This window comes from Heloderma suspectum, chromosome 2 (assembly GCF_057233095.1).
Source record: "Heloderma suspectum isolate Gila_16-S chromosome 2, 16-S_ref, whole genome shotgun sequence".
Lineage (NCBI taxonomy): Eukaryota > Metazoa > Chordata > Lepidosauria > Squamata > Helodermatidae > Heloderma > Heloderma suspectum.
Window position 1 is genome coordinate 170,327,805 of NC_139459.1, and position 17,552 is coordinate 170,345,356.

The window sequence follows — 17,552 nt, forward strand, 5'->3', positions numbered from 1 at the left end:
ATTAGCCTCAGCCATTATGGCTAATGGTCAAGAATGCTAGGAGTTATAGTTGAAACATCTGGAGGGCACCAGGTTGGGGGAAGGCTGACATAGGACATACAGCTTTAAAAAGGTAGCAGAGCACAGCAGGCAAGCAGGGGTGGAACATCAATAAATAGCCTTGCACCTTGATTCTATGGCAAATAGCCCCAAAGCAAAGTAAACAAACCAAAAAGAAGCAAACAAAATCCAGCCAGGCTGTGTGTGTTTTAATGGTAAGTTGGCAACCTGATTCAGGTTACAGAGCATAAAGCTTTGGGAGAAAATGGCTGCCTCTGTGATTCTCCAACTTTGGCAATCCATGTGACTAGCAACACTACGATTCCTGCTCCAGTCAAGGTGACAACATATTTGGCAGGACTGGGGTTAATCCTGCGGTAAGACCAGTGCTGGCTCCAGATTTTGGAGGGCCAGTGAGCAAGAAACCCTCAATGTGCTCCCTCCCTCAGTGAGTCTACCTTCTCATCACCACCCTCTATTGCTCCATGTTCTCTTTCTCATCACTGCTACCACCTGCTTCCTTGACAGGTAGAGAGCCAGTGAGCAAGTAGGCAGTGGTATTTACTGCTCCTCCTTGCTCTGTGTGGACCAGAGCAAGAGGATGATGAACAAGCAGGTTGCAATGATGAAGAAGAGGAGCAAGTCCAGGGGGCTCTTGTCAGTGGGCCCCTGAGGGGGTGTGGGCCCCCGGCCGGTGCCCAGCTACGCCTACCCATGATGCTGGCCTGCTAAGACCATAGGAGGATGGAGGGGCCTTGTCACTGACAGCAGGGAGTTCAGATTCTTGATTTTTATTTCACTCCACAGTTTCCTCTTTATTCCCCTCAGGTCACCTTCACAGACAGCAGCCAACCACCACCACCTCTCTTACTGCCCTTTCCTGGGTCATTACTGCCACAGGAAGTCCAGTCAGCAAGCTCAGACCATGCTTCATCCCCTCGTAAGTAGAGGCAGGGGAAAGATGGTAGGTGTTTCTTTGGCTGCTTCACTTCCCACCACTCGTTCTTGTCTGGCTTTGTTTCAGGGATGAACACCGTGAAATTGGATTGGATTCACCAGGCTGCTCTCACTGCACCCCACATCAGAGAGAGGTCCCCAGGGAAGCGGCTACCTGTGGGCCTCCACACCTTTGAGGAAAGGTGAGCTGACCTATTCTACCCTCATTATCACTGCCTAAACCACAGCAAAACACAGAGGTAGAAGACTTTTTGCCTCTCATTGCAGTTGGCCTGACTGCTGCAACTTCTCTCAGAGTTTGGAAGTTTGCTAATGCTTCTCTCCAACCAGTAGAACCATGCTATGCTGGTGGCCACTCATGAAAAGAGGAAATGCATCACCCAAAAAAGAGAACAGTGATTTGCATAACATTTGCATATGCTAATTCACATGTATAGATGCAAATTTAGAAATAATTACTATAATTAAAATAAAAAAAATTACATCTCACCATAGTTTGGAAGACTATAATCAGGTGACCTGTGTGCTTGCCTGCTCAGTCAGCTGTTCAGGTGCTAATCATTGATGGGCAACAGTTCTGATGGTTCTTTTATCTGTATACCTGACATGGACAGAACAGTCTTTCAAATAAAGTATGCCTTAAAATAGAGGCCAGTCCTCTGCAAAAGTGGACACATGGCCACCCTACATCTCAGGTAGCTAGTAGTGAGGCCTGAAAAGCCACTTTGGGCTTCTTCACACAGTGCTTTTATCCTGCTATTGAGATTGGTTACTTGCAGAAGTTTGCGAGTCCTTTAGATAACATCATCAACCTCCAGGGTATCTTCTGTACTAAATGACCTTCATTCTATTTTTTAAAAGATCGGAGATAATGAGCTATCAAATTACAGTGCCTTGAGTTCCATTTGAGTTCCCTCCATGAAAAGAGGAAAGCTCGCAATAGGAGGAGCGCCAGCTAGTGGCTGCATAATGAAATATATGGAAGACTCAGATAAGGGGGGAAAGGAAACACATGTAAAGGGAGTCCGCTGTGATCCTGCATTTAAAATGGAAGCAGAAAGCCCTATTTTAAATGCGGGATTTTAGCCTGGTGTAGAGATGCTCTAAACCTGCCTAGATTGTACTAGGCTGTCTCTGGTGCCTGCCAAATTCTGCCACCTTTCACCCACCAGGGTCTGGTGCTCTCAGCTTTGCTCTCAGCTCAGGGGAGGATACTGGTCTCTTTTAAATCAAAAAGTTGGCAATAGGGTTGCAGGGTTGCTGGGTTGCAGATTTGATTTGAAATTTCACAGTGGTAGCCACCTTTTAAGGTTCTCTGTAGCGTGCGTGTGTGTATTACTGTTGCTTTAAGACCAACTCCCAGAGGACCTCTTGCAGGAAGAAGCTAGTCACAGGTAGGGATGTGTGACTCCACCCTCGTCTGGGTTCTCTGGGCACTCGCCTAGACCCTGCACTCACTCGCTGGTCCCTGGACTGTGCTCGAGCTCCTCCCAAGATTGGTGAGCAGCCCACAATCACCCTGGTGGCCTCATTGAGCTCCATGGTCACCATTTTTTGAAAAAATAAAACAGCGATCGCAAAAATACATATTTGCATGTGCACGAAAATGCACATTTTTGCAAATGTGCATATTTGTATGTGCACAAAAATGCACATTAGTAAAGAATGCATTTTCATGCATATGCAAATATGTGAATTTCTGCAATAGCCATTTTATTTTTTAAAAAATGGCGACCACGGAGCTTGATGAGGCCTCTGGGGTGAGTGTGGGCCACTCTCCCAGTGTGGGCAGGGGGTGAGAGGGGGCAGGGGCTCCACGAGCGAGGCCCCGGGATGCAGGCAGGGGTGGTTCCGCCGGATTCCTGGATGGAATCGGGCACCCATGCCATCCCTAGTCACGGGGCTAAGAGGCAAAGGGAACTCAGTGCAGTTGGAGCCTGGCTGAGGCCTAGTTATCCTCTTGATATCTCAATTAATAAATAGCTGTATTTCAGTCATTTTGCCTCAACTGCTGTTTCCTGGTCTGAAGAGGATACTACATTCTCCAGGGAAACGACTACAATCTCAGGGTGGGATGGGGTTAGCTTGGCTTGAGAGCTTGAACTCTTTGCTCTGCCCCACCATGTCCATTACTCTCCACCCTTGAGCTACCATGCTCAGCCAGGTTCTTGCCCTGGCCCAGCAGACACTACTACATTTAGTCCTACCCAAAGGTCCACTGTCAGACCCACCAAGCATTACACTTTGGATTCCAGGCTCTGCCCTCTAGGTGTCAGGGCTTCAAGAGCTGGCAGTGTTAATTATGTATATTTTATTTAAGATGGTTCTATACTGCCTTTCCGAACAAAAAATTAAAAAAACAAACAGTAAAACAAGCACACCTGCAATGTGTATTATGAATTATAAAGATAACTACCACAAGTGCTTCTTTTTGGAATTTAACCTTAAAATATATTGAAGAGCAGGTGTTAGAAGCTCACTCCAAATCTTTCTCCCGTTGCTCTTTGCATCTGACACCTCTGCACTCTGCCCTACTATTTTGTTAGTCTAAATAGGTTTGCAGCACATCGATTTGGTTAGGAGAAAAAGTGGTAGTGCACAAGGCCAGTCTCTGGCCTAGAACCACTGTCCTTTAATTCCACTTGATTCTGCCCCCAAATAGTAACTTCAGCCCCATCAATCAGTCATGGTGACTCAATGAGGTGGTTGTGGAAGAAGGAAAATGCTACTCTCCAACCAGCCTGCAATTTCAGAAGGAGGTGGAGAATTGAGCTCTGGGTACTAATGCACAATCATTGGGAGAGGGGGATAAAGTCCCTGGGCCCAATACAAGCAAGGGACAAACCTGTTGGACAGCTAGTGCCCTTAGGGATGGGAAAACCAGGGATCCCCAAGCTTATTGAAATTCTCTGAACTTTACTTCAATTCAGTTCAACTTGCTCCCATTCTCATTTGCAACCTGTTTTTTGGTTCGTTTGAATGGGAGAAGTTGTACATTTTTCAAACGTGAACACACATTCAGGAATTTGTGAATGTTTTTGGAGAAGATGAGCTTGTGTTCAGGGTTGCAAACAGGCATTTGAGTGATTTGCAAATTGAAACGAAATTCTCATACATCCCTAATTGTACTATTCTAACCCTGTAGAAGGGGAGCAGCAGTGTCTAGAACTGATGGAACCGAATCAGATAATTGCTGCATCAAGCTCAGTGTCTCCTCAGTTCCCCCTCCAGCCCACCAGCCTCTTTCCCAGACCCTGCCTCCTCACCCTGGGTAGGGGAAATCTCTTACCTCCAATCGGCAGCTGATCAGAAATAAGCGCTTTTCCTTGTTACATGGAGAGAAAGGCTCGTTTTCTCAGCACTGAGTAGGGGAAAGTTCCTGCTGATGGGACATAAAAGCTTTTTGCTGCTCAATACTGAGGAAGGGAGCTGAAAAATACTACCCTGTCAGCTAATCTGTGTGGGTGAACTGAAGGGTTGGCTGGCCTGTGTGGAAGAGGGGTGTGCATGCTCACTGCTGGAATGCTGTGCCCGAGAGGTTTCCCAGGAGGCAATCCAGCCCTTGGGCCAAAAACGTTCCACCACCGGTCTACAGTGACCAGCATCATCTCTCTGGGGTTTCAGAAGAGGGTCTTTTCCAGCCCTACCTAGAGATGTCCATGGGTTGAACCCCCGGACCGTTTGCATAGAAAACACATGGTCTACAGCCCAATGCATATAAACATAGCCACTTCCGAGGTCTGTTGTTAAGCCTCACCATTGAAGAGGGGGCTCAGCTGCTTCAAATTTAGTCCAGAATGCCCTTCTACCTTCTTCCTGAATACCCTGTTGAGAGAGCCAGGGAGGTACAGTGGTTTGAGTGTTGGACTGGAGAGACCCAGGTTCAAGTCCCCACTTCGCCATGAAGCTCACTGGGTGGCTTTGGGCCAGTCACTGACTCCCAGCCTAACTTACCTCACAGGGTTGTTGTGAGGATAAAATGGAGAGGAGAAGGATTAAGTATGCTGCCTTGGGCTCCTTGTAGGAAAAGTGGGATATAAATGTAACATACGCAAGTTCCTCAATTGTACTGTCAGCAGCTTTGAAAAAAAAAAAGGTAAATCAGGCAACTCCTGGAGTCTGGCTCTAGATCTAGTTGATGGAGGGAAGGATTGCAGGCTGAAACAAATTAAACAGTTAAAACTTCAAGCCTACAGCTGAGAAGACAAAAAGAACCTTTGGATTATGTCTCACTGTCCTGAAGATCAGACTCAGCTTAGAAGCCCTTGAGGTGGCTAGCTGCAGTTTCATTTGCCTTGCAAGGTTCGCGCACTCTTGAGTTCTGCTGAAGGATGTGGTGCCGCCTATTGCGGAAGTGTGAATCAGCAGGGAGGCAACTAAATCATGCAGGATTGCCTTAAGACAGTCATAGACTGGGTTTGCAAGCAGGCTCTCTGGCAGGACAATTGGTGGATATACGTCTGAAGGTGGCCTGAGGCCTGTTTTCTCTTGCAGAGCCATGGGCAGGGAGCGCAGACCGGGTAATACCGAGTGGTACATGCAAGAAGAATTGGTGCGCAAATTAGAAGATCAGGTAAGGGCAACCTTGGCTGGGACGAAGGAAAGGTACACTGGTACAGTGGCTAGCAAGCCCCATCCTATATTCCAATTCCAATTTTCTGGGCCAAAACAAACAGTATTTTAAACCTGTGTCTAGCAGCTCCATTTTTACTGTAGAGTAGGTGGAGGGTTCTCAGTGCAGATCTTAAAGGCCTCCTTATGTCCCAAGCTAGGATCCCAGTCCAGAGTGGAACCCTTGTACCTACTCTAGAATAAAAATGTAAAAATGTCTAGACACGGATTTAAAGTAATGTCTGTTTTGGTCCTCTGAGTACAGTTACTTATGTAGCCAAAATGGCAGCAAGAGGGAGAAATCAGCAGACCTGGTCCCACCCTAAGGCTTGCAGAAGTACAAAAGAGCAGGGGCGGGGGAGAGAACCCCAAACAACCAAATGAGGGCTAAGCATGCTCAGTGCCCACAGAACGATGAACGACTGTTGAGAGGGGAGAAAAACTGAAGACCAGGTGGGAAGGGGAATGGAATGGAATGGGGTGGCTAGAAAAAGGAGAAAGACAAGACACACTGAAGCAAAGGCACGTGCACTTGCTCTCTCCCAAGTCTGCGCCCAGCTGCTCACTCACTCTGGGCATCCTCCAGAAGAATTTGCTACTGATCAGTAGTCCTGGGTTAAGGGATACGACCAAGGGTGGAACATGCGACACTCTGTCACTTCCCAAGCAAGGGGAAAGGTGGGTGGTACATCTGTATTCTCGAAACTGATTGTGTTCTATTCTCCACCTTTGCCTCCATGATCCAGCTGGCACAAGAGAGGCAGAGACTGCATGTTATGCAGGCAGAGCTGGCACCCCACTCCCACTCACAGTATCCGTATACACCAGGACTAGTCCTTCCACGGCAGACCAAAGGGCCAAGGAGCGAGTTTGTGAGCGAGAGATTCCTCTCTAACCACCACGCCATCCACAGCAGTTCAGGTGAGAAGTGCACTCACAGGGATGGGATTCTGAATTCCATCACTCATTCTGGAAATGTGCTGGCACCTCACAGGTGTCAGGATACAGGCCTGGGGATCAAAGATCAAGTTCTGTGGCCAGGGTAGGGGAAAGAGCTGCAGAAACCAACAAAGGATTGTGAAGGCTGAAGACAGTGCCTGCGTCTGAGAGATAAGAGGAAGTAGAATGAAGGAGGGGTTCTAGCCCTATAGGGTGGAAGCACTTGAGTCCACTGCATCTCGTTTTACTCTTATCCATCCAGATGGATTCGTATCCCATCTCATGGCTGCTTGGGTTGACATATAGGTGCCATGGGCTGGTAGTGGATGGTTTTTATTAAAAGGACATACCCATATTGTATGGTGATATCTTGATAGATAGAATACAATCTGCTTGTCTTCTAGATTCTTTTTTCACAAAGAGGACAAGAACAACACACTCTGGCTAGGTATCAGAGTCCATTCCATTTCGCAGCTCAGCCTGTGAGCAGGAAACAGCTTCAATATTTGAGGCTGGCTTGATCCCATGCTGTCTCAGCATGGTGGTTAGAAATCTGAGCCTCCTGCCATTAAACTAGGATCATTCTTTGCTGCACCTGAAGACTCACTAGAAAGGAGTGCCCTTAAGCATGTGCAGAGCATCCTTTCACACAAGTCACCACTGTTAGCCTTCCTAGCTCTAGAGGCAAGGAATCCCACGAAAGGTCATTTAGAAAACAAACAAGAACCCTTACTTACTGGGCTCCCAAGCAAGAGAGGACTTGGGATCAGAAGACTCCAGCGAAGAATCGCTCCTACTAACATCTCCACCTTCTTTTTCACCACAGAGAGAAATCTCAGCATGGAATATTACAGGCACACCACCAACCGTCCACCCTTCACATATGCTGCCCTCATTGGTTGGGTAAGTTATTGCAAAAGGTAGATATGAAACTGATACAGATAGCACAAGAGTATATTTAAACAGATCATTTTATCAGCTCACTCAAAAAATAAATCTGTATTCTATTTTCCAGATAAGATTGAATGCCCTAGAAATAGGTTCCCCCTTCATGCCCTTACCACCCTACTCCTCTTCCCAGCTACAGCACTATCCTACATCCAGAAACCTCTTCCATCTCTTCACTTAGCGAAGCCACTTTCAACCTGTGTCCATTTCCTGCAGCCAAGAGCCTACTTAAATACACTCCAAGAACAAGTTCTATGTGGATTGCTTAAACAGCTATCAACTTGTTTAAAAAGTAAGCTTGGAGGAAGGTGAAGGACACCCCCCACGCACATTCATCTGATCCCCATGTACACCTGGCCTAGCAGAATAGACAAGTGGCAATTGGGGGGCTGTGCAAGAAGGGCTGGCCTGGTTACCAGCTTCCCAAGTGGTCATTTGGGTAGCAGTATTTTGAGAAGCAACACCAAAGAGCCCCCCTGTGGATCCCCTGCAGGAGGACCACACTGGATGTTGGGGCACAGCTCTCCAGCTACATGCAAGTGTTGAGCTGTGCCCAGCATTCTGTGGCTTTGCAAGAGACCTCGGGGCCCACTTCTAGAGCCGTGCAGAACAACTACTAAAGAAAACAATGTTTCAGGCTACCCTTGCATTCAGCCTGCATAACTGACCTTACAGTGTGGGTGTGCAGTTCTTCCGAGAGATGCTCTACTTGCGTGTCTCCCCGCCTCCCAGCACCTTCCACATGTGTGCAATTTAGCACTGTAATACCAACAGCATAGAAGGCTCCCTTGTTACTTCACCAAAAAAAAAAACAACCCTACCCACCACCAGAGAGCTAGGCTGCCTTGACTCCAAGACCCTGCTGTTAACCATCCATGCCTATGTTTTTCAGGCCATCCTAGAATCTCCCAAGAAACAGCTCAGCCTGAATGAGATTTATTGCTGGTTCAACAACAATTTTGGCTACTTCAGGCACAACATACCTACCTGGAAGGTGAGGGGACCCCAGTTTTGAGCCACGAAGGGGGAATGTGAAGAAGTGGTATCAGGATTGAAGTATGGAGCAGCTGAGAATTTAAGGCTGGGGGATGGGGGGGAAGTGTCATCTGAGATCACAGGAAGAGGCAACAGGAGAGGCAAGGAAATGGGTGGAGTAGAAAATCTATTTCTGCATTAAAATCTCAACTTTTGAAAACAGAATCTGCAAATTCTCCAGTTCAAAAATTAAGCAAACTCACAAAGGGCTTTGATTTGTATACTCTGAAGAATTGGAAACACTTCTCTTTTTTTAACCACAGTCTGGGGAAACAGGACTGAAAACTGAGTTGGGGGGGGGGAAGAGATGGCAGGGAGAAAAAAGAGAGATACCATGAAAAATGTGGGACAGATGTGTGGACCAAAAAGACAGAACTCACACAGATAAAGCGGTCTGATTTTGCATTGCACAAGATACCATTTAGAATGGCAATGGCAAGAGCAGTAAAAAAAAAACCCAGCCACTCTTCATGCCAGTACTACAGTGCTGCAAAGGCATTTGGGATACAGGGAGGGAGTGGGTGAAGGAGGAGGGGAACAACCCAGGGATTGAGAAAACAAACCCTGGTTTGCTCAGCTGTCTGTCAGACAAACCCTGAGTGGGGAAACAAACCATGGGCCAAATAAAACATGAGTTAGTGTTATGTGTGAACTAGGCCTAAAGCAGGGCAATCAGAGGTAAGACTCAAGGTCAGTGTAAAGGATAATGCAGGTCTAACAGCCTGTGGCCCCCCTCTCAGAGATTCTCCTCAACCCACAGAATGCCATCCGACACAACCTTAGCTTGCACAAATGCTTTGTGCGTGTGGAGAACGTGAAGGGAGCTGTGTGGACCGTGGATGAGTTTGAGTATCAGAAGAAGAGGAACCAGCGTTGCTCCACTTATCCGCATCCAATTCTGGACAGCCAGGGAGCAGGAGGCTTTTCAGCAGCATGGGAGAGAACAGGCCAGCCAAGAACAGAAAGGAGTGTCCACTACAGGCCAGAGTCCTCTCCCCGCTTTTTGTTTCCCCAGGGACCGTGAGCTGAAGGATCTGATACTGACTTGCCCCCTTCAGAGGTCCTAGTAGGGGTGTAGAAAGGTGTGTGTCTGTGTGTGTGCGAGCGAGAGAATGAAGCTGGCTTTCTGTAACAATGAACTACTCTGGTAGTGCTGTCCTCATCACACACATACAACTTACAACTGACCCTGCTTCCAAACAACAAAGCAAGACTGCAAAGGCATCAAATTCAGAGACAGGAAGAGTAGAAATGAATGCAGCCTAAACCACCCACATAACCCAGCTTTATGTTACTCCACACCAATCAGCACTAGTACTCTGGAAAAAAAAAAAAAAGAGAGAGAGAGAAAAGAAAAAGGGATTTTATTGTTGCTTTGTTTTTTGTGGTTTTTTGAGGAGAGAAGAAACAGGGGCTTTGCTTGAAATAATAAATGGAGAAATCAATGCCTCGCCCTCGCATCTGCTTCACTAATATACATTCCATGTCAGAAGGATGGCACCAGGGGTCCACTTCCATCAAAATGGGCTGCACTTTGGCTCGGATTTAGGCAACCCACAATGCAAACAGAGCCTGGAAGGATGAGCCCTGCTTACTCCCTGTGCCCCTCCTTGTTAGAGGCACAGAAGAGTCTGAATGGAAAAAAGAGAGGGGCCAGGTCCCAGAAGCACCCTGTGGTTGTGTGTTGGGATGAGGTCTTCACGTCTCTCGGGAACGGCTGAGCAGTGCTGTGTTTTCCTGCTTCATAGCCCGGTAGTCACCAAGGATCCTCTCCAGATTGCTCAGGGTTTTCTTACTGGTTTCGCTCTCAATCTGGGAAGGCAAGACAGACTTATGGGTAGTTTGCACTTCGTAAAGAAAGCTTGATATAGTTTACACTAGAAGCACGCCTGCTCGCTCTGCAACCCACTGAGCTGAATCAGCCCATCAGGCCTCCTGAGAAAAGTTGAATACGTTCAGATTACTGAAATTAGAGCTTTCACATTAAAAGAAAGGAAAAAGAGAAAGCCAACCCTCTGGTTTCTCATCCGTAATGGTTACAAATAAAACAAATACTTTAAAAAGGTGAGAGCAATCTGGGAGAGGTTCCCAGCCATTATTCTAGAAAGACTACTCCAGAGTCCAGTGTTTCTTGGCTATCCCCCCCCCCCCCCCGGACTCAAAATCCCAGCTCCCTGGTGTCCTGCAAATGCCCATCAGGACTAGGAGTCCAATGCCTCCTCTTGTTTCTGCTATTGTGCTGTTATGATCAAGCATTAATGGGATCATTTTTTAAACAAAAGCTTTTTCAGCTTTTACACCTGAACAGAGTTTGCCTGCAAAATGAGGTAGTATTTAAAACAAAAACAACCCCACCCCCCAAAATGTAATGTGCATCATTTGTTTAACACTGCATCATTAATCTAGTGGCAGAGAACAGGCTTTGCATGATGCAGGAGTTCCCAGGTTCAATTCCTGGGATCATAATTCTGTTCCTGCACATCATGGGTAAGGGCAGAGAACAATGAAAGTCAGAGGTAATCTGTTCAGCCACCCACACAGTCTTAATGGCAAAAAGATTTGCCTTTTTGTTAAACAAAAGCCAAGTTTCTTAGGATGCTGAATTTTGCTCCCAGTATCAACTAGGTGCATGGCAGGACTACAGAAGCAAAAAACAAGATAAAATAACAAAACCTGTAATATTTACACAGAGTTTGCATGGACATTTGCAAGCTCTATCCCAAATCCAACGTATACATTATTGCAGAATTTGTGTGCTTTTAAGCAAGAACGAACAGAATGGCAAGGTGAGAGTTATGGGCAAAACAGGAGAAGGGAGCAGGACTGGAAGCTACAACAGAGGGGCAGGCCTCTATGCTTGGCAAAGAAACTGCACATCTGCATTTTTATTTCAAAGGGGGGTGGGGATATGCCAAAGATTGCCAGTTACTGGTATTTCACACAGACTTTAATCTGCATAGAAATGCAGGGGACTGCAAGCCAGCACTATCCATGCGCCTGCAAGCCACAAGCATTTCCCGCTACCAGCCCATTTCAGGTCAGCCTCACCTGCTCCTCTAGGTCCCGGATTTCACGCAGGATGGTACCTGTGTCCTCAATAGTCTGGATCAGCTGACTGCAGTTCTAGGGGAGAGGGAAGAGGCACTGTCAGCTGGGATGGGTCGCAGGAAGGCATGCAACAGGGGTGGTTCAGGTGTGCGCTAGAAAGTCTTATGTAAAGATATATATGATGCCAAGGTGGGGAGAGAAAGAAAACCTCTCACCTCATGCAAGGCAGCCAAATACTTATATGCCTTCCTCACAACCTCATCACGCTTAGCATCCTGCAGAAAGAAATGTGGACGGGACAGATGGAAAAAGCTGTCAAAGCCAGCCAAAGTTCCCTCTCCACCCCCCATCAGCTTCTGATCCCCAGCCCTCACCTTAAAAACTAGCTCATCAGTGACAGCAAAAGTTCGGTCTAGCTTTCCAGTGAGGCTATTGATCTCCTTTTGGAGCTCCTTGGTATCACACAAGATCTTGAGAGGCAAAGAAAAATAGCAGGAGCAAAGAAATCAACGCTATACAAATGGTGACTATTAAACAGATTTACCAGTGCTTATGAAAAATCTCTTAAATTCAGAATAGAGGACGACACTAACAACAACACTGTAAAGCAGGGTGGGCTATTTGTGGCACTCCAGATGTTTTGGCTTACAAGTCTCATCAGCCCTAGCCAGCACAGACAATGGTGAAGCATGCTGGAAATTGTAGGCCAAAACATCTGGAGGGCCACAAGTAGCCCACCACTGCTGTAAAGAGTCAAGTGAATAGCCTGCTGTATCTTCAAGGCTCAGGACAAGCACAAGCATTGGCGGTCAGCATGGCCAGGCACTTGTTGGCACCTATCAGGCCGCAGGAGACCATCACTGACTGAAGATGCTGAGAAATTATGTTGATTGCCAACGTCTTTGCTTGGCCTTGCGTGCATGATCAGATATACACTGAATTTGTACCTGGACATACTTCAGAAACCACAGTTGCTTCCCGGGGATGTACGGGCCACCACCTGGAAAGGGACACACTCTTTCCTGGCCATTCCCCTCTCAGGGCAGGTTCTGCATCTTGGCTGAGCGCTGCCTCTAGAATATTCCCTCCACGTGGGCAAGTTCCAATGTACATGAATAACACTGCCAGCCCATTCATACTCTCAAGGGGAATCAAAGCAGCAGGAAAAAGACTAGAGTGATATACAGCTTGAATATCTGGGGAAAACTGAAAGTCACCATTGGCTACGACTCCCTATGGATGCAGAGTGGCTGCAATTCCCTATGGATGTTCTGATCCTTGGTATCTTTAGAATGAAAATGCTCTATACTTTGAACTAGGAGTCAGAATGGGAAACTAGTACAATTATAGACCAGAAATAATAAGGACTGTGATGGTATGCAACTCTACAGACTTTTTCTACCTTTGTGGTGGGAACTGGACAGGAGGAATGTTTTGCCATTTCCTGTAGTTCAGGGTTATAACCAGGAAACAACATTTTGCTTCCAAGTGGCAATTAAGTAGTATTGCTTTATTTAGGAGGTTCAAATAATTTAAAACTGACGATGACAACAAAGGGGCAGATTCACAGATGAATGTACATCATTTGATGACGTAGCTTAGGAACCAGCCACTGAAGGGTTCTGCATTTGAGATAAGTGTGAAAGTTCACTGTTGGTTGGTCCAGCATAGCCATTTCACACACGCAAGTCATCCACAAGGCTGTAGTTATCAAATGACTAGGACACATGTGCAAAGTCATCCTAGGGAAGAGTCCCTACGATGCAAAACACATGATCAGCAGCGCCACGTAATGTATCCATTAACTGTACCACTTCAGATTGCAGGTGGAGGAAACACATTTTTGTAGGTTCCCTCTTGTAACGAGCTCCCTGCACATTCAAAACTTCAGAAGCTTTGCCTTGACATGCTAGTTTTATGGTGTATGTGTGTTTTTAACAGAGAGCATTGGAAACACTCCATTCCCCCACCTCCCATCTGAAGTGGTACAGTCCAACAGACATATCACATGGGACTACTGACTATGTACAGCAGACTGAAGACAACATTTGAGGAACAGCTTCCCAGGTGTTTTTGTTTTACCTTCGTGATCTCCTCCTTCTGCTTACGGATATTGCTGACTATCTCCAGAATGCGCTGGGTATAGGCAGAGCGAGAGACATCCTTGGGAAGGGATTCTAACTCCACAAGCTGCAGGCAGAGTGAAAACAGGAATGGGACACAATAAGGAAGTATGGACTCTTGTAGGGGGCTAAGCATTCTTCACACTTGAACCCCATCCTACAGTGCAGAAGAACTCAGGGGCTTAGTTCTCAAAAAGGTGGCAAACCTGTGTCCAGGCTGTACCACTTCAGACCAGTGGTCAGAGCTCACATGACTGAATGCTCCTCCATTCGTACATAACATTCCCTGCACAAAGAAGACTAGCATGTCAGGGGAATGCTAGGCTAGGTCCCCCTGGCATGCCAGTTTTCTGTGCAAATTTTTGTCTTTAAATGGAAGAGTGTATTATGAAGTGGTACAGTCTGCATGTAGTACTAAGCCAGATTTTGCACTATGTGCATGAGCTGGAACGAGACTGATTAAAGCCTCAGGCTTGCATACTCCCCTGCTCCCCCACCATTTCTCTTCCTGTGCATCCAAGAAAAGCACTCCTGCCAAGTTTAGTTTCACTTTTCAAGAAAGCTGACTTGTCCTTACGTTCCATTGTGGTTTAAAACAAACTCTGGGTAGTTAAACAATCCAGCAAAACAATCCAGGGTTTGTCATTGGCTTGTTTGAAATGGACCAGAGCACGTAGCACTAAAACCTGGCTTAGCATTACAAGTGAACCAGACTAGCAAATTAAAAAGAGCACTCATCATTCCAAAACCCAGAATATTTAAATTTTGCAGATTTGTTGCAAACAGAATTATTCGGACGTGACTATGTAAGCTATGATTCAGTAAGCTAGCCATTTGGTTTACAAAACACACAAGTCCTTTCAGTATTACTGGAGGTGGTAATCCAGTACAGTAAACAGTAAATTTCCTGATTTACTGTTACCCATGCCAAGCTAGCCACTATGTCCTCATTACAGAGAATACTAAAAAACTGGGGGAAAGATTCTGATGGTCCTCTGAAGAACCGTATGACTACAAGAAACAACTTTTCCCCCCCGCCACTCCCTGATAACTGTCTTGTGCATGCCAAACTTTGCCTTACATGTGTGCCCCACACCCCAACTGCCACCCTGACACAAGCCACCAACCAGCTGCTTGTAGAGATCATCCTTGTGCTTAGCATCAGCAGCAGCAGATCGGATCCGCTCATGCAGCTCCCTGATCTGCGACAGGCGCCGTGATGATTCCAGCTGCAAGGAAAAACACAGAACAAGTGTCACCGCTGTCAGGCCTCCTACCCCAAGAAGGGCTCCTATCATACCCTTTGGCTTGCATCACCTCCTTGGAATCATGGAGGGCCTTGAGGTCCCGGAATTCCTGGATCAGCGGCACCCGGTGCTTCTCCCACTGGGCGGCCAGCTGGATCAGCCGCTGTGCACTGCTCTCAACCACCACCTGAAGGAAACAAAGAGTTGCTGAGACCTGAAGCCCTGGTAACGTTATTCTCCCTTCCACACATTTGCTACGTGATGTTCTCTACTATTTGTAGTATCTACTGTTTATGGAGGTAGCAAGGAAAGGAGCAAAGGGAATGCCCTGTGTGTCCACATGCACTAAACCATGCATTACCAGCAGAGGATTATAAATCCTACCCCACCCATCTAGACCCGTGGGCCATACTGACATCTGCAAACCAGCCACATGGAGGATACCCAACAGATGGATGGGAGGGCAATGGTGAAAAGTGCTTGACTTACAAAAGAAGAAGAAGCTCCTCCCAAATGTGATTCAGGGAGTTGACCTTCCACTCGTGGTCACAGCCTTTTCTATCCATATTTATTGCAACGTGCATCTACAGTTATATCACACACACCCATCTCTTCATTCCTGGTTGCTCCGCTTCCAAACCAGAGAAAGCAGGTTCCCCCTTTCAATCGAGTTCCTCGGCCATTCCCTCCTACCCTGCCAATTACCTGTAGCTTAGCCATGTTGTTCTCTGCATCGGGCAACAGCTCTACAGTACGCCCCTTCACACGCAGGGCCTGCTCCTGCTCTGTCACGCCCAACTGCCGCTGCCGCATCTCCCCCTCCACCTGAGGAAGAAATAGATCCTGCTTCAGGGCTGACCCAAGAAGAAGCCCAAACAAGACCCCCACTAGATAACATGGCTGCAATCCGTCAGGAAATTCTCCTGCACAAGGTGCATTGAAATGAACTGGAGGGGCCAAAGAGCACTCCTGTGTTCCTATGCAGTTCCCATTTGTTTCAAAGGGGCTTCCTCTGGAGAACTTTCCAGATTGTGCCCTGTGGGACAGTGCTAGATTTCTTCCACTCTGCCGCCTTTAATGCTCCATGAGGTAACCTCCTCCTATCAGAGCTGTGTCCCTTCAGAGCCCTCAGAATCCACCATCCTTCCATCAGCCATTCCTCTTCCAAAGGTGTCGCACTACCACTTACAGAGCGAGAAGGCACTAGAGACGTTTCTTTTCAGCTGGAGTGGTCAAGCCAGACAAGAGTGCGGCCATCCCCTACTCTGTTCTCACCTGTGTGAGAGTCAGCCCCAATGTAGACATCTGGCTCTCAAGCTCCTCAATCTGCCCCATGAGGCGGCCCAGTTCACCTTCCAAGGTCTCCAGTTCTGCTGCCTGCTGTTCCCGTAACTCCTGAAAACATGGGAGGAGACAGAGGAGGGATGCGGGGCGGGGGGGAGGCAAGGAGGGAATCAAAAGGGGTCCTCAGGAGCCAGTGTTCTGGGGGATTAGAATTTTGTCTTAGGAAATCCCACACTGTATAAATACAGAACTCATACTGTATCACAGAATGAAAGGCTAAATTAGACAGCTTCACATAAGAAGTTAATTTGGGACACTCTGGGTCCCATAATTGCTGGGATTCTTTAGTCATACTTTTTTTTTTTTTAAAAGGAAGGTTGAGTCTCACAGGATACCACCAGGCACAGAGGATCAGAGAATAGCGTGCATACTGAGTGAATTATTACTCCTCAAATGTGAAGCACGCTGATGGGTAAGTTGAAGTCTACGGCCTATTGTTGCAAACGCAAGGTCATGCTTTCGTCAGCAACTTTTCCCCAGTTATCCCCACAGTCTTCAGTGGACAGCCATCCAATAGAGTTCAGGAACCCAAACAAAGCTTGTAGATCAGGGGTGCTGAACCTCAGGTCAGCGGGCCAAATCTGGCCCACTGGGATTCCCCAGAAGGGAACACACCCTTCCCCAGGCCCCACTTCCTTCCTCCGCCCCCTCCCGACCACCTATCATTAGGTGGTTTCCTGGCTTTTGTGCAGTTTTTCCTCCATTCTAAAAGGTTGAAATGTCTCGCTTAAGGCTCCATTACAGGTGGCCAGAGCTTTAGACTAAAATATGCAGAGATTCTGGCCCTGCTTCCTTTTGCCTTCAAGCCCTACCTGCCGCTGGAGTGCAACCCCCAAGAGCTTCTCTGAAATGGAACTCAGCCCTTGGGCTGAAAGAGGTTCAACCCACCGTCACCTAGACTTGAGGCATACAAAGTTTCCTGTTCTGAATTTAACTGGCTATGCAGACAGCCTTGCCGTGTGTTTGAGAATCGTGGACACTCCAGCAAGACATGTTTAACGATGAGGGGAATGCCTCCTAAGGGTCAGTTATTGGCAATAAGAGCTGTAAGCTAAAATATGCTGGAATTGTTTATATTTTGGCCCTGCTCCTTTTGCCTTCGGCTCCACCTACCACCGGAACGCAGCCCCAGAGAGCTTCTCCGAAACTGAATTTGGTCCTTGGGCTAAAAAAGGGTTGGCGCTCCCGCCTTAGAAACTCCCACCTCCTCTGTGATCTCTTACCATTTCTTAGATCTATTGAGGGTACTCCTTTAACAGTA

The 17,552-nt window shown here is 47.1% G+C and overlaps 2 protein-coding genes across 6 annotated transcripts in view; one reads left to right on the forward strand and one right to left on the reverse strand.

The window, feature by feature from the left end:
* FOXP3 (forkhead box P3) overlaps positions 1-9,979 on the forward strand; it is a 22,414-nt gene extending 12,435 nt beyond the window's left edge. For 3 of the 5 annotated variants that reach the window (XM_084835953.1, XM_084835950.1, XM_084835955.1), the window contains exons 4-10: positions 868-979; positions 1,064-1,178; positions 5,491-5,569; positions 6,354-6,528; positions 7,373-7,449; positions 8,387-8,488; positions 9,290-9,972. In XM_084835953.1, the coding sequence (XP_084692079.1) occupies positions 868-979; positions 1,064-1,178; positions 5,491-5,569; positions 6,354-6,528; positions 7,373-7,449; positions 8,387-8,488; positions 9,290-9,553 (924 nt within the window). In that variant the 3' untranslated portion in view covers positions 9,554-9,972. Of the gene's footprint in view, positions 1-867; positions 980-1,063; positions 1,179-5,490; positions 5,570-6,353; positions 6,529-7,372; positions 7,450-8,386; positions 8,489-9,289 lie in introns of all 5 variants that reach the window. The other 2 variants (XM_084835954.1, XM_084835951.1) reach the window with 2 other exon arrangements.
* The window catches only part of CCDC22 (CCC complex scaffolding subunit CCDC22), a 21,230-nt gene continuing 13,554 nt past the window's right edge, over positions 9,877-17,552 (reverse strand). The window contains exons 10-18 of the mRNA XM_084835949.1: positions 16,223-16,342; positions 15,653-15,772; positions 15,018-15,134; positions 14,828-14,929; positions 13,660-13,767; positions 11,952-12,047; positions 11,793-11,852; positions 11,578-11,652; positions 9,877-10,341 (exon numbers count right to left, since the gene is read on the reverse strand). Coding sequence (XP_084692075.1) covers positions 10,228-10,341; positions 11,578-11,652; positions 11,793-11,852; positions 11,952-12,047; positions 13,660-13,767; positions 14,828-14,929; positions 15,018-15,134; positions 15,653-15,772; positions 16,223-16,342 — 912 coding nt within the window. The 3' untranslated portion in view covers positions 9,877-10,227. The remainder of the gene's footprint in view (positions 10,342-11,577; positions 11,653-11,792; positions 11,853-11,951; positions 12,048-13,659; positions 13,768-14,827; positions 14,930-15,017; positions 15,135-15,652; positions 15,773-16,222; positions 16,343-17,552) is intronic.